Genomic DNA, 14539 nt, shown 5'->3' with positions numbered 1-14539 from the left:
AATCGATTCGTTTCTCATTTACAAGGCTTCTGTTTGTGCCCGCTTTGACTATCTGAAGAAAGCAATCAATAGCCACAAGTACATTGAGGTTTGGATTATCTGTATTTAGAATTTTTCTAGAAGACTTGTCTAATGTTTTACATATTCTTGTAACTGATTTTAAAAAATCAAATTGTCTCCGTTAAACCTGTAACGTCCGTCAAGCAACGAGCTTGCAATCAACTGAATCTTTCTATTAAGATAACCTGTGAAGCGTAGAGTTTGGAAGTTGAAAGGAACTGGAACTAATGCCATTATCTCAGTAAACTCAAACAAAGCAAATTAAAAGGAACGATGAAAAAGAATTAGTAGCGTCAAGTTAGTTTACCCCGGATAGTCTAGCTGAAGATAAACTGGCACAAGTCGGTAATAAGAGACTTTCGATAATTGGACGGCATGGAATTTTTATACCCTTAATGGATATAAAAATTAAAACCATGAACGTATACAAAAAATGAAACCGCGCTTTACATTTACAAGCAACAAAACGAATTTCACAACGATTTTTATGGCCCTTCGTCGCTAAAGATACCACCCTTATCTGGAGTGTACTTATTTTCTAATTAGTCTTTTGCGTATGTAGAGCGGATTTGATGACGATAGACCTTGAACAGTGTGGCCTTATTTCCCAAAAATGACATGTAAGCGTAATTTGTACCCGACCTTCTAACGACTATTATCTCCTCGTGCACACACAAACACACATTACCTCATAAATATTACAGATTGAAGTCTTAGAGCACTAACATCTAAGATTTGAACCCTCGAATTCTTAATTGAGACCCTTTGCCTACTCGGCCACTTAGGCGGCTACATACATGATAGTTACAATAACTTAGTTTTTTGGTTTTGTGATAATAATAAGATAAAATCTTCTTTTTATGTATGTACATATGTCTGTCCGTCGGTCTACCTGCTCCTCAGTCCAAGCATTTTTTGTTTAACCCACAGGTCGCACTTTTTGACATGCTTTGAGAAGAAAAATCTCTCTCTGTCAAAATTTTTACCGGATGGGCCAACTTTTCGAATCCCCTCTGCCAAACAATAGTTCCTACAAAGATAAGATTTTATGTGGCGGCTTTTTATGGTAAGTATTAATTTATAATCAATATATGACCAGTTGTTTGAGATAAAAATGAACTGTATCCAACTTGGATCCAACAAGTCTATTTTGCGGATCCCTCGACATAGGATTATCGTGGAAAACACATGTTATGACGAATATTGTTTTCTAAAAGTAATTTGACATAATAATTAATGTTACTAAATTTTGACCAGTCAGCTCTATTTTATTGGGCCGCAGTTCCTACAAAGGCTTTACATGAAAACAAGCTACAAGTTTGGGTAGATGGCATTTGTCAAGTAACATATAACTAAATAACGCTATTCTTTTGTAATCCAAATTTTTTCAGTCTGTTGGTACCGAAAAATTCTCATAGTTCAAGGGAATTACGAAAACTCCCTTTTCGAGAGATCAAGAAGAGTATCGTTTGCATATCCGTAAACACTTTTCCGACAGACTCTTGCGATGCAGACCACCCTCTCGCCCTTTGATTGTTGCCTTTTTTGTCGGACCAACTCTCACCACTCCTCAAGCCAAAAAAACGAATCTCGCGTATATCATTGCGTGCGCATGACACCCACGGCGTCAGCGAATTTTTTTTTAAAAATATTTCATCAGAAAAGAAAAAAGGAACAAATGATTTGCATTGCATATTTATAAATAAGAAACTTTCGTTTACCCGATATCTGATGGCTCCTCCGGTTCATAGTGAAAATCATCAGAGTCCTCACGGCCAGAATGCCACCACGCAATGCACCATTCCTTAATACTACTGAGACATGGATATGTTTGTTTCACGTTGTTGATGCTTTTTATCTGCACGCACGCACGCACGCACACACAAACACACATACCCACACACACGTACGCAAACATATAAACGTTTGTAGAAAATATTCAAAAATTTAATTACGTACAATATTTTTGGGGAATAATTTTAAGCCATGTTTTAACTTACACTAGACTTTCTAGAATGTAAACCTTGATAACTTGGATCGAGTACCATATTGGTCATGTAAACACTTTCAGCATCTGCCGACGATTCTGAACGTGGACGACGCCAAGCGTCGTGATCGTTATTTGTTGCAGCCAGATGTGATATTGACAGCATGCCAGTGTGATTAACGACAGTATTTTCATCACTGCAAAAAAAAAAAAAACAAGCACAAAATAATTGATAACCGATTTTTTTTTTTTACTGGAAATCGAAAACCTTTAGGCGCAATGGCTATAGAAATTACCTGGAATTTGAACGTTTCGATGAGTCTTTTTTGCCGGCTTGCAAATTGGGTAAATCTTTTTGTCGTTTCTTTGTCTCCTTCCAAATGCGATAATATAAAATGCACATAATTGTGACGGGGGTATAGAAGGCCGCCAATGCCGTTAAAAAAGTTATATATTGATTCGTTTCAATAAACTGTATGTAACACTCATCTTGCGGTACTGTGCGTTTGCCTTCTATATACGGCCAACTGTAAATCCACGGTGGCCATAGTATTAAACTAATACCCCAAGCAGCGGCAATCATCATCGCTGCTCGATTAGTTGTACGCTTCGCGCGATACGTAAGCGGTCGTGTAACACTAAAATATCGATCAAAGCTGATAATGAGTAAATTTAATACGGAAGCATTTGACGCTAAATAGTCCAACGCTAGCCAAGTATCACAAATGTGTGGTCCCAATGGCCAATATCCTAGAATGGTGGAAACTGCAAACAAGGGCATCGATATCAAGCCGATAGCGAAATCGGCTATCGCAAGCGAAAATAAGAAATAATTGCTGATCGTTTGCAATTGCTTATCTATTTTAAACGATATCATCACCAGGACATTTCCGACGACTGTCAGTAAACTTAAAATGCCGGCTATCACACCCATCAGTATCATTGTCGACAACGAATACCGTGGCCCGCGTGGCTCCAAAACATTTGTGACATTCGTTTGATTTGTCATTGTCCCATTATCGAATACAATCACTGTCGTTAAATTATCCCATAATTCGGATGCTAACGTTGTTGTCGTAGTTGTCGTAGTAGTTGTTGTCGTCGTAGTAGTTGTACTTGTTGTGGTCGTCGTCCTAAATGATGGAGCGAGCGGTTCCAAAATGCTAGGTGGACCATGGGCAGTTAATGCAGGACTCATGAATGCCGCCATTTTGATTGTATGCCAATTATATCTTCTCACTCTATTTTGGAAATTTAAAATCATCTCTAAAAGAAAATTTTATTTTAATATGAAAAATTCATGCTATTAATATACTAACACACATTGTATATTAAACTAAGAAACGTTTTAAACAAATAAATAACAACAATAACAACTGCACAATATATTTCTAAATATGATCATGGATCGGTTTATGATTCTCGATATCGAGCAAACTCAATAGCTGTGCATTATGGATGCGCTGTAACGAGTCGTAAGTTTACACTTCTTTTACTATTGAATGGGAGGTCTCCGTATCGTAAAATTGCTGTCCAATAACATATTCAGAATAAGTTCGTGTTTACTCGATATCGAGAACAATGAACCGGCCCCGCCTGAACTAGATGACAGATATCACATTTGTCCTCAAATTAAAATTAATGGCCTCTCGATATCTCTGTTACAGTTACTGTTTTCGTAAATTTGCGAGTGGACTACTACGCCATGTCATTACAAATATCGGAGATGAAAATATGATCGCTTCTCTCTTCCCGTATCACTGGTTCCATTTATGTTACCTGCATAAACAGAGAAAAGAAAATGGAAAAAGAGAAACACGGTGCGGCCTCAGCCCGGTAAGAGTATGCCTGATCGGTAAATGTTATGCCCGCACCGATCGAGCTATGGCTATAACTAGGGCCAAACGCCATTCGTAAAATGTTTAAAGCATGATATCGCGCACAGAGAATAGAAGGCGGGTATACCGTCTCGATAGGCGCACTTTTTCGGTACCGATCTTGCGGTAACTTTCGAAAAGCAAGACAGCAGTTATGACTTCTACAAATATTTAGCCTAAAGCATATGATGAAGCTCTGTCCGATGCCCGTCTGTCTGTCAACTAAAATTTGTTAATTCTGATACATCAGTTGCGAGGCGTAAAAGTACCGCTAAGACAAATCATCAGTTGAAGCAGTTGCAAATCGAACGTACGTGCAAATGTGTAGTTAATAGAAGGTGAAAATTAGCAGATACCGCTTCAGTGCTGTTATCGTGTCCGGGACTTATTTTTCAATATGAGGTCAAGTAGACAAGTCGTTAAGAAGCGCGCCTATGCAATCAGCATACCCGCGAACGAAACTCAGTGCGATAGATCAAACCTTAAGTACAATTGGTGTATACTCGTAGCTATAGCGAGGGCTCGCTCGGCAGAAATATAACATTTTTTGATAGAGCGGATTACGATCATTTCCTGTCCACCTCTCTCCCTCTCCAATTCGATTCTGCCGTTTATATTAAAGGTTTCTTTGGCAACAACTCATAGCGTATCGCGCCCATTTTTCATCACCTATCCATATTCAGTAGCACTTTTCGACTTACAAAGCGAATTATTTAGAGCTTTTGAAATTCTTATGGTAAACAAGTTTAATTTTAGCAATAATGCATTCACACTGAAAAGTCATGGATTGACTGATCGTCACATAGGACAAGTGATTCTTAGAAAAAACCGGTAAAGACTTATTTATACGGCTGATGTACTTGCCGAGTTACCAGAATGTGATTGCTACGAATTGTAAGTAATAGATTCTGGCTTACTATGGTGTTAGTTGTCAATGGATTGTCGCCATCTTGAATCTTCAGACAATCAATCCTTACGTTCCAATGTGACAATCGCAAAAGAGACAGACGACAGCTAAGTAAATTCACAAGCGGATTGTATCCACTTAGAGTCTTTCGTTGCTCATAAATAATATGTGGCTATTATATATCGAAGGACTCTTGGCCCAAAATGGCATGTGGCAAAAAGAATTTACGTAATATTGATAAAAATGATTGTCTCTTCTCAACTATCTGAACTAAAGGATTTTTTTTTTTTTGTTGTTTTATTTAAATAACGAACATTTTCTAATCATAATGTATGCTCGCTGATAACTGTATATCCATCCACAAATAGCGCTAGTCATTTTAACCCTGTCATCCATTTCATTTATAAATATATACGTATGTATGTATGTATGTATGTATGTATAAAATATTTGCTCACATTAAGATAAATATACATAAAAAGTGGAAAACCTATAGAAAACAAATGTTTCTAAACTCAACTAAAAATTTATTGTCACAGTAAATAAACAAATTCTAGCGGTTTAAATCTACATATGTTCGTTTATGTGTATCGTTTATTATTATTATACTCAATGCAATGGTTTCCCATCATTGAATAGAAATCAATGTTTATGAACTTTTTATGCTTATTGTTTGTACGCTGGGACAGATACTTATTTAAAATTCATATTGAAAGGAATCAGCAGAAAGTATAGAAAAATATATAAAAAGTTTCGCACCCAATAAGTATAAGTATAAAAATATATGTGTGCGTAGTGTGTACAGATGTTATTTTTTCAAAACATTTCCGATATTTTGACAACTGACATGTATGTGATTCGCATTCATGGACCAACACGTATAAGTATACAGTCACGAACTTATATTCACACACATATATATGCATAAAGTCATGCATGTAAGCAAATAATGAAAATACGCCAACATAGACGAATTTAGCATCGACGATATGCGCATACAAGAAGGAATCCATACATCTTTTCATAAACGACTAACAATAGAATGCACGAAAGTGCTGTACGTCACTTTTAACTTTGTTAGTTTGAACAAAGTTTCATGTGCACCTTTGCGTTAATTAAAAAAAAAAAAAAATAAGAGACAGGAGAAAACCTTGAAATTCTCTATCCTTAATAGAATTGAATTTTAAACTTTTCAAAAAAAAAAAAAATAAAAAAAAAAATAAAAAAGCTTAAAAGCACTTTTTGAGAAACTCAGATGCTAATTGCAATATTTCAAAGGGTTACGAGAACTCTTGCATTTTCATTTGTTGCACTTCATTTATTGAAAACTTTTTCTTAGCGAAAAAGAAAAAAAAGCTAAAGGATAGACTTCGTCGACGTCGTTAGTGAGATGACTACAATTTTTTTTCCATGTATTTCTAAATTACAATACATTCTCAACGAAAACAACGTCGATACAAGAATAGCTTATTATTTAGCTATGCGGGCCACAGTCAACTACTAAACATCCTACACTGTTTCGTTTAATACAGTTCTTCATACAACGCTTTCGTTCAAAATGAGAAGACCTGCTACGATTTCAATCATTTACAAGAGCAGTCGTCCTTGAGCCAAAATATGGGCCAAAATTTCATCAAAACTTCTCAACAATTGCGAACATTAAAACACGAGATGGACAGACGGACGGACCAGCTTAAATCCAGCGTGCATCTACCTCAAGTCCTTCTCGATGACGTATACGTTCGCATAAACTTAATTTACTCTTTTACCACAACCGCTGTAGGGTGTAAAACTATTAGAGAAAAGAAGGAAAACGTAAATCATTTTAGATAAAACAGATGAATGCAATGCTTTAGGGCTTTCGACGAAAATCCTTCAAACTCTAGCAACGAAAGCTTGCAATGATCGCAATCTACCAAAACGGAGAAGACTTATGATCGCATCAGCCAGCAAAGTCATCGAAGATTTAACTATAGTTCAGGATCTTAAATGAAAAATTTTTAAAAGTCCCTTTTTTGCTGATTTAATGCACTATTGCTCCTATAGGTTAAATAAGGTAAGTTAAGTAATCTTTTGTGCAATGTGCGACAAGTGTTTAAATATTTGGCTTTAATGTATTAAGGCCACTCAGATGATGGCCTGCACACGTTGGTCCCCTATACAATAGTAGTTAAGAAGGGATATAGATGGCGGAGTAGCCGGCACCTCTGGGGCTTGGAAATGCACGTAAAAGATTTTTATTGGTCGATAAATTCCATTTATTCCATATACGCAGACATAAGCACAACGCAGCCAGCATTACGCCAATGCCCAAAAGTGGCGCCAATAATTTTGGGTACACTTTCGTGGCCCATTTTGTTATGCACGGTCGAGGACTTCCTAGAAAAACTTATAGGCTCATGTGAATTGCGTTCCAATGTAGCCCATTTGAACCAGATGACGATCGCAATTACCTAACGGGTATTCACCAGCTCAAATCAGTCAGTGTGACTCGACCATTTTTGGACGCAACTATAGTCGATGCTCGATCAGTAAAGACATAAACCTTACCGATTTGGACATACACCCGTTGAGCTGTGACCATTCCCACTCCCTATCTGTTTATCCTTCAGCAGTTCTTTCCTAACTTTGCCCTGACTGCTTGGTCGTATTATGAAAACTAAAACTGTGCTATATGTCTTCGCTTCACTTCCACTCTTCGAAAAATCTATTTAATGATATGAAGTCAAAAACTGCGGGACACCAAGCGGACATAATTTGGAATAGATAACATTGTCCATTGATCCATATCTGCCAACATTCTACACATTCTTACTAAAAGTATCATCAATTTCATGAAAAAGCTGTCATATCCATCACCAAAAGATAAGGGTATACTTATGTTCTCGAAACTTTTGCGACACCCAGAAAGAAACTTCAGGATCACAAATTCTGAATAGATTTAAGCCTGTCCGTCTCTGCAACGACTGTTGCTATCAGCTCTAAGTTTGACAGAAACCTTGGAAGTTCTTGCACGCAGATTGAGGTTGAAGATAGGCCAATCCGGTTGAAGGACCTACAGGCCTACAATACCACGTAAACTGAGAACAACTTTCTGTTCCAAAAAGACTACATTTTGCTCATCACTCGAAAGCTACAACAGATAAATCTACAAACATTTGAACGTATATTCTGTGTGCAGTGCCGTGGCATCCAACGCCTATCCAATCAAAATCCATATATCAAAATTTGATTTTTTTCCAATAGCTTTATAACGCGAAGAAACAAGCAAGCTTCAGAAACCCTGTAAATTATGGAAATTCTTCGTTAGCTTGAAAATCGGTATATACCTAACTATATGGGGTTATTACTCGGTACATCCGCCCAAATTGTACTTGTGTGTAGTGCTTGTGGTAAACATTGTCCCGTTAGTGACATTCAAGATATTGTATCAGAAATTGCGAAAGAATTTGAAAACGATACAAATTGGTCAAACCAATGGTCAACACGCACACATCTAGGCAATAAGGAGGACCTTTGCTTTCCATGTTTTTTGCTCGTCACTCCTAAAGTACAAGAGATACACGATATAAATTTCCAGTGTTATTCTAGAAAGCAAAGAAGGTCGCCCACGCTAATATTACAATATATGTAAATCAAATAATTTTCGCCGTTTTTTAACTCTTTCTCACTTGTTCTTTTTTTTTTAAATTCAAATTTAGATGAGTTACACTAAGTGCAGCAAAGCCCATCAAATCGACAGTGGCTCGCGGGAATGTTCGTTGTTACCATTTTTTTATATTTTACAAAAGTAGTGATAACACTTTTGACTACCGAATGTCAAGCCATTCTTCAAGGCACAAATGTTGCTCGCAAAAACAAATCCAACAATGTTATTATAGCAGATGATCTGTCGTTCGTAAAGGCTATCCGACATCCGCCTATCTCCATATGGAGCAGAATTCTTGAAGTAAGCAGTATTATTGCCATTTGCTGGTGTATGAGCCTAGCCTAGCCTAGCCTAGCAGACAAATCTGATAAGATCAAATATATCCGCGATATAATTATTTTGGGCTAATTTCTAGCAGAGAACACTAAAAATTCGACCCCTTTTTTTGTTGTCGTGAGATATTAGGAATTGCTAACAAGTTTTTAACGCAAGTGTTCCAATTCTATGTATTTTCCAAAGAGCTTCTACTTAACGCAAAATATGTTAGCATAAAAAATTTTCGTAATATGTCCCGAAAATTCCAGTTTGAATGCCAAAAATTCATACATAGACATTAGCAAACAGACGGACGGCTACTCTTAAATCGTTTAATAAAACGATCCTGAGCCGATTCGTATAGAGATCGATATAAGAGAATGTTTTACCTCAAGTCTTGCTAGGTGTTGCGTACATCCTCGAAAAACTTAATATACCCTGACCTTTTGTGTAGGATGTAATGAAAAGGAATTTTTGAATTATTTAATCTACCAACACATGTATTACAAAGACTTGCTTGTTTTTTTTTTACTTATTTTCTCGTTTTCTTTTTTGGTGGCGTACTTACCCTGATAACCAGGTGACAACGTTGTTTTGTTGTTTGATTATTTCATGTATATATATATATATATATATATATATATATATACTTATATATATACATATATATATATATACGTAACACGCACTCACACAAAGGCGAACATAAACTCAGTATAGTATAATAATCACAACATCACCCAACATTATGACCACACATAACGACACATCCAAACGCAAGCTAAATGATTAATGAATAGAATCCGCTGCATATTCTCATTTCGTTATCGATGCATGTAACTCTATGCAGACGTAGAAAAAGGAAGGAAACGACTCGCACTAATTCGTTTTGTGTTAATCAAACCGAGAGCGCTGGAAGAGCGCTACTCTCCCAGCAAAAAAAAAACACACACACACACACACAGTATCCGAGTATGAGTATGAGTTAACTGCACGACGTTTCATATAAAATGCCGCTCCCTAAACTATGCTTTACAGTCTTAGTGTACATCGCCGTGTTCTACAAAATCGTAGTGGATGCTGTATACATTTGTATAAGTATTTGTGAGAATTTTTATTATATTATTATTTTTTTTTTTGTGCTTTTCTCAATTTTTTTTTTATTTCGTTCTCTCTTCTCGTTAACAGCAGCTATACACTTAACTCAATTTCATAAATCTGCATACATACACACCGCACTAGCTGTTATAGATGATGTTATGTATACAAGTAGTTGCGATTATCTTCAAAGAAAACTAAGCAGCGTTTGTATGTTAATAATATTTACATATGAAGCTTTTGAGAATAGAAAAAAAATTTTTTTTTTTTGATGAATTGATTTTGTGATAAAACAAAACGCGTTCTTCTTGTATCCCTTTGTTATATATATCCTTTTGATCGTTTATAGCCTTATAGATGTATATGTACCCGCATGCATAATTGATTTTCTATCATTTTCACGGGGAGCATTGCAAGGCGATAGCAAGCATGCCTCCGCGTACCTATATACGTTAACATGACTTGATTACTTTGTTACGTTTACACGGAATAGTTTGACATAATTATTAACACTTGAGTTTCCGAAATGTTTGGCTATTTATTATAATCGAAATGAATCGTAATTCGATGCGCACGCCAAACCGCTTTTAAAAGTTTTTTACTTTTCTATAATTTTTTGAATTTATGTAGAAATTTTGCTAAAAAATGCTTGTTGTAAATGTATAACAAACAATTTTTTTATTTACACCAACGCACATGCAATTCGAGTGCTTGGTTTCATATCTCGTTTCAAACTGATTAAGGCGTTTTTCCATATTTAAGATGCTAGCGAGGACCAAAAGAGAAGGAGAGAAAATGGTAGAGTGAGAGAAAGAGAGTACCAAAAAGGACTCAATGCTGTGTATGTTTGTATTTATCTCACAACTGGAAAAGCGGATAAACACAAAAAAAAACAAAAAAAAAAAAAACACTTACGTACGTACATACGTACACAAGCACACACGCACACACACTCCTATACATGCGGTGTATAACGATAACATAGTCGTTTGCTTTTATTTACTTTTATGCATACATTTGTAATTTTCATAGTGAACGTTGTTGAATGAAATGCTGGTTGCACTCACTGTAAATATGCAGCCGAAAAAAACTATGAATATTAACGTTACCCTTAGAAAAGGAGATAATGAATGAATGAAATTGAGCAAATAAATTGCATGGAAATGAACTCTAAAAATTCGGTTCTACTGACCGACTTATTTGTTTACCTATTTTTGTGAACGGGGTTGAGGGAATTTATTCATTTTATTCTCCCTCTGTCTAAGACAGAGCAGAATATCAAACGCATGCATATAAATCCCTTAAGAATGTTCTTGACATTCTTGCATATTTTTTTTTTTGGATTAAAATTCAAATTAGATTAAATCTATTCACATTTAAGTATCTTTCTCTTCGACAGAAAAAGCTAATTATTCTCTATCTTCTCTACATTTGTGATATTAAAGACATAAAGCGTATAATGGATAGCAGATGGCAAACGTTAAGGATTCGTAGTGACGCTGTCATCTTCAAGTTCTTTCCCATGCAGTTCTTTCTTTTTCGAGAATCTATGGCGCCTCTTCCATCTTACGTCCGTCCACATCGGGGAACTCGTAATGAGTATAAGATTTTGAGGCAATTTCTAAGAAAACCTGAATGAATTACATAGGGAATGATTGAAACGTATAAGCTTCCCGTTGCCTACTTATGAAAATAGATTGTTCTTGTTTCCTCTCGATCTTTCGTTCATAGTTAACTGGTACTGATGACTCACCGGCACTATTAGTTGAGACAAAGATCAATGTTCCTAAGCGTTCTGCTAAAAAGTTTATTGTTATAAAACTCAGTCAATGCAGACGAAAGTACAAGCTTTTCAACCCATTTAAGTGTCTTTCCAAAAATCTACATTGTATCTATGATTTAATATCAATATCTGTTTCTTTAACCTCTATAAAAGCTGTTCTCTATAACATGCGAACTCTTTGCCTATGTCTTATTTAAACTAACTCTTAATCGTTAAAGATTCGTATAACTCCTAAATTGAACTAAATATGTTCACTATATTTGATAGAATTCTTTAGGATTTTTATGCATTCACTCAAGTTATTAAGATTCGTATTTTGAAGGAGATAAATGGGAGACCATTCAAAATTTTTCAAAAAATCAATTTTTGTTTTTAATGTTTTATATCGTCCCTTAAACAACCAAGAACGACATAGAAAGACAATATTTTCAAAAATCCGCACCAGTTTTATAAGATGTAGGGATGCGGACTAAGCCATTTTTTTTATTATTCGAATGTGAACCAGTTACGCTACTGGCCGCAGAGTGCCTTAGGTAACGGATGTGTCTAGAGAATGACAGAGTTTTTGCCATTTTTTCTAAGTATACTTAACATCTTCTGCAAATTTTATTATTGTGCTACCTTTCCTTTCATCAAAAAAAGAAAAAAATTGTCGAATAAAATCCTTTTTGAAGCCATTAGAGTGATGTGCCCGCTACCTCTCATGTCTAAAGCACAAAGTAAGAACACTTCCAAACGCAAGTAAATCGCGGCAGTTTCTCTTCATATATGTTGCAGTGGCATGTCCATGAGGAGATTATGACCAAATGATCCATATATTATAAGCGAGATATCTTCATCACCTATAGGCAAATTACAAACGTACAGAGCGCAAAATAAATTTCTAAAAAAATCCGAAACTTATAAATTACTTGGCAAACTGGAAACATTTCATTAAAAACCTCTTACCTCTTACGAAGTACGTAATACTCGTTCCGTTTCTTTAATTATCTCTCAAGTCAATGACTTCATACCAAGTAAAATCATCATCGTCTTTTTGATCGATTGTTGCCTCACCTCAAAGAAGTAGAAGCAAGGTGTGATAGCAGATAAGTTGAAAGAAATGCTTATTCCCCTATTTATATATTATGCCATCTTGAGAACGGCCGTTATTTACATCATAGGCTCTTATTAAAAAAAAAATCTAATTATTTTTGTAGAAATTCTTGTCAGAAGAGTTGCATTTCTTCCAGCTTAGATAAATCTTCCTCCTTTTTTCCCAAATATTTTTTTATTTATCTTAAAAAATAATAATCGTTCACCACCGGTCATGAAGTACCCAACTCTACTACTCTTAATATATCTGTTCATAAAGCCTTAAATGACAGAAAGACAGACAGACAGACAGAAAGACAGACAGACAAGTTTAGATTGATTAAGAAAATGATTTTGAATCAATCGCTACTATACTATAGTGTATATGTATATGTCTGTCATCCTCAAAAATATAATATATCTTGTGCTAGAAGTGTTGCAGGATATAGTAAAAATTTTAGGCAAAGGCCAAGTTCCTTAATTATCTCCAAGCCGGACATATGGACCATATCGCTCAACGATTTAGTTCATCAAACGGAAAAACAACGAGAGACTTCGACGATTTAAAATTGTCCATTCCACAAGTTTTCCTTTCCGTCCAATTATTTAGATATCATTACCGAATAAGCATTTAATATATTCAAATAGTTTCGTGTGCCTCGAAGTATTCCGACTTTGGCAGATCTTCAAATTATATAAGACAATGGTTTATATTTATATGATCTCTTTTATTCAAATTTATATAACATGCTATTACATGTTGAAATATGCTATGATGATGATTAGGTAGCCACAAGTTTGGTACAAATCTCTTCTGTATATTCCGAGCATGTTGATACGCCACCCAAGTCTTTTGTTCGCACTTTACCCTCTTTAAGTACGGCATAAACTGCTGAGCTTATTTGTTTATGCATATCCTCTAAGCCCATATGTTCGAGCATCATTAAGGCGGATAAAAGCAGAGCCGTCGGATTTGCCATATCTTTGCCAGCTATATCTGGAGCAGTTCCATGTACGGCTTCAAAAATTGCCACCTCATCCCCCATATTGACGGAAGCGGTTAAACCTAAGCCACCTATTAAACCGGAACACGTGTCCGAAATAATGTCGCCATATAAATTTGGCATAACCAAAACATCAAACTCTGATGGGTCTTGCACAATATTGAGACAAAGAGTAGCTAAATTCAAATCGTCGAACTTGATGTCCGGATATTGTTTAGCAACTTTTTTGGCACTATTCAAAAATAAACCGTCCGAAAGGTGCATTATGTCGGCCTTATGCACGACCGTCACCTTTTTGCGTCGATTCTTTTTCGCATACTCGAAGGCGTATTTGCATACACGCATTGAGGCGTCTTTAGTAATTAATTTAATTGATTGCACAACACCGTCAACAATTTCATGTTCTATACCTGAATATTCGCCTTCGGTATTTTCACGTACGGTAACTATATCGACGTCTTTATAAGGGGTCGAACAACCCTCAATATTCTTACATGGCCTGACATTGGCATACAAATTAAATTCCTTACGTAAGGTTATATTCAGGGAGCGGAAGCCTTTACCGACTGGCGTCATAAGCGGTCCCTTAAGACCAATTTTATTTCTCTTAAACGATTCCAACGCTTCTGCGGGTATCACCATATTGCCTTTATCATCCAGTTTTGGGGCAACAGATACTTTCTCCCATTCTATAGGCACACTGGCAATATCGAATATTTGCATTACTGCGTCCGTAATTTCCGGTCCTACACCATCACCCTCAACTACTGTCACTTTGGTTTTTT

General features: G+C 35.9%; 2 protein-coding genes across 10 annotated transcripts in view; both read right to left on the bottom strand.

Moving 5' to 3' along the window:
- LOC119635977 (muscarinic acetylcholine receptor DM1-like) overlaps positions 1 to 14539 on the bottom strand; it is a 44327-nt gene that overhangs the window by 3668 nt on the left and 26120 nt on the right. For 8 of the 9 annotated variants that reach the window (XM_038031033.1, XM_038031032.1, XM_038031034.1 and 5 more), the window contains 3 exons: positions 2344 to 3313; positions 2061 to 2244; positions 1782 to 1918 (listed from right to left, as the gene is read on the bottom strand). In XM_038031033.1, coding sequence (XP_037886961.1) covers positions 1782 to 1918; positions 2061 to 2244; positions 2344 to 3313 — 1291 coding nt within the window. Of the gene's footprint in view, positions 1 to 1781; positions 1919 to 2060; positions 2245 to 2343; positions 3314 to 9363; positions 10540 to 14539 lie in introns of those variants that run through there. The other variant, XM_038031042.1, reaches the window with a different exon arrangement.
- LOC119635580 (probable isocitrate dehydrogenase [NAD] subunit alpha, mitochondrial) overlaps positions 13329 to 14539 on the bottom strand; it is a 2407-nt gene continuing 1196 nt past the window's right edge. Inside the window, exon 2 of the mRNA XM_038030448.1 lies at positions 13329 to 14527. Within this exon, the coding sequence (XP_037886376.1) occupies positions 13533 to 14527 (995 nt within the window). The 3' untranslated portion in view covers positions 13329 to 13532. The remainder of the gene's footprint in view (positions 14528 to 14539) is intronic.

This window comes from Glossina fuscipes, unplaced genomic scaffold, assembly GCF_014805625.2.
Source record: "Glossina fuscipes isolate IAEA_lab_2018 unplaced genomic scaffold, Yale_Gfus_2 27, whole genome shotgun sequence".
Taxonomy (NCBI): domain Eukaryota; kingdom Metazoa; phylum Arthropoda; class Insecta; order Diptera; family Glossinidae; genus Glossina; species Glossina fuscipes.
The sequence above is the reverse complement of the archived record's forward strand: the minus strand, read 5'-3'. Positions and strand labels throughout refer to the sequence as shown.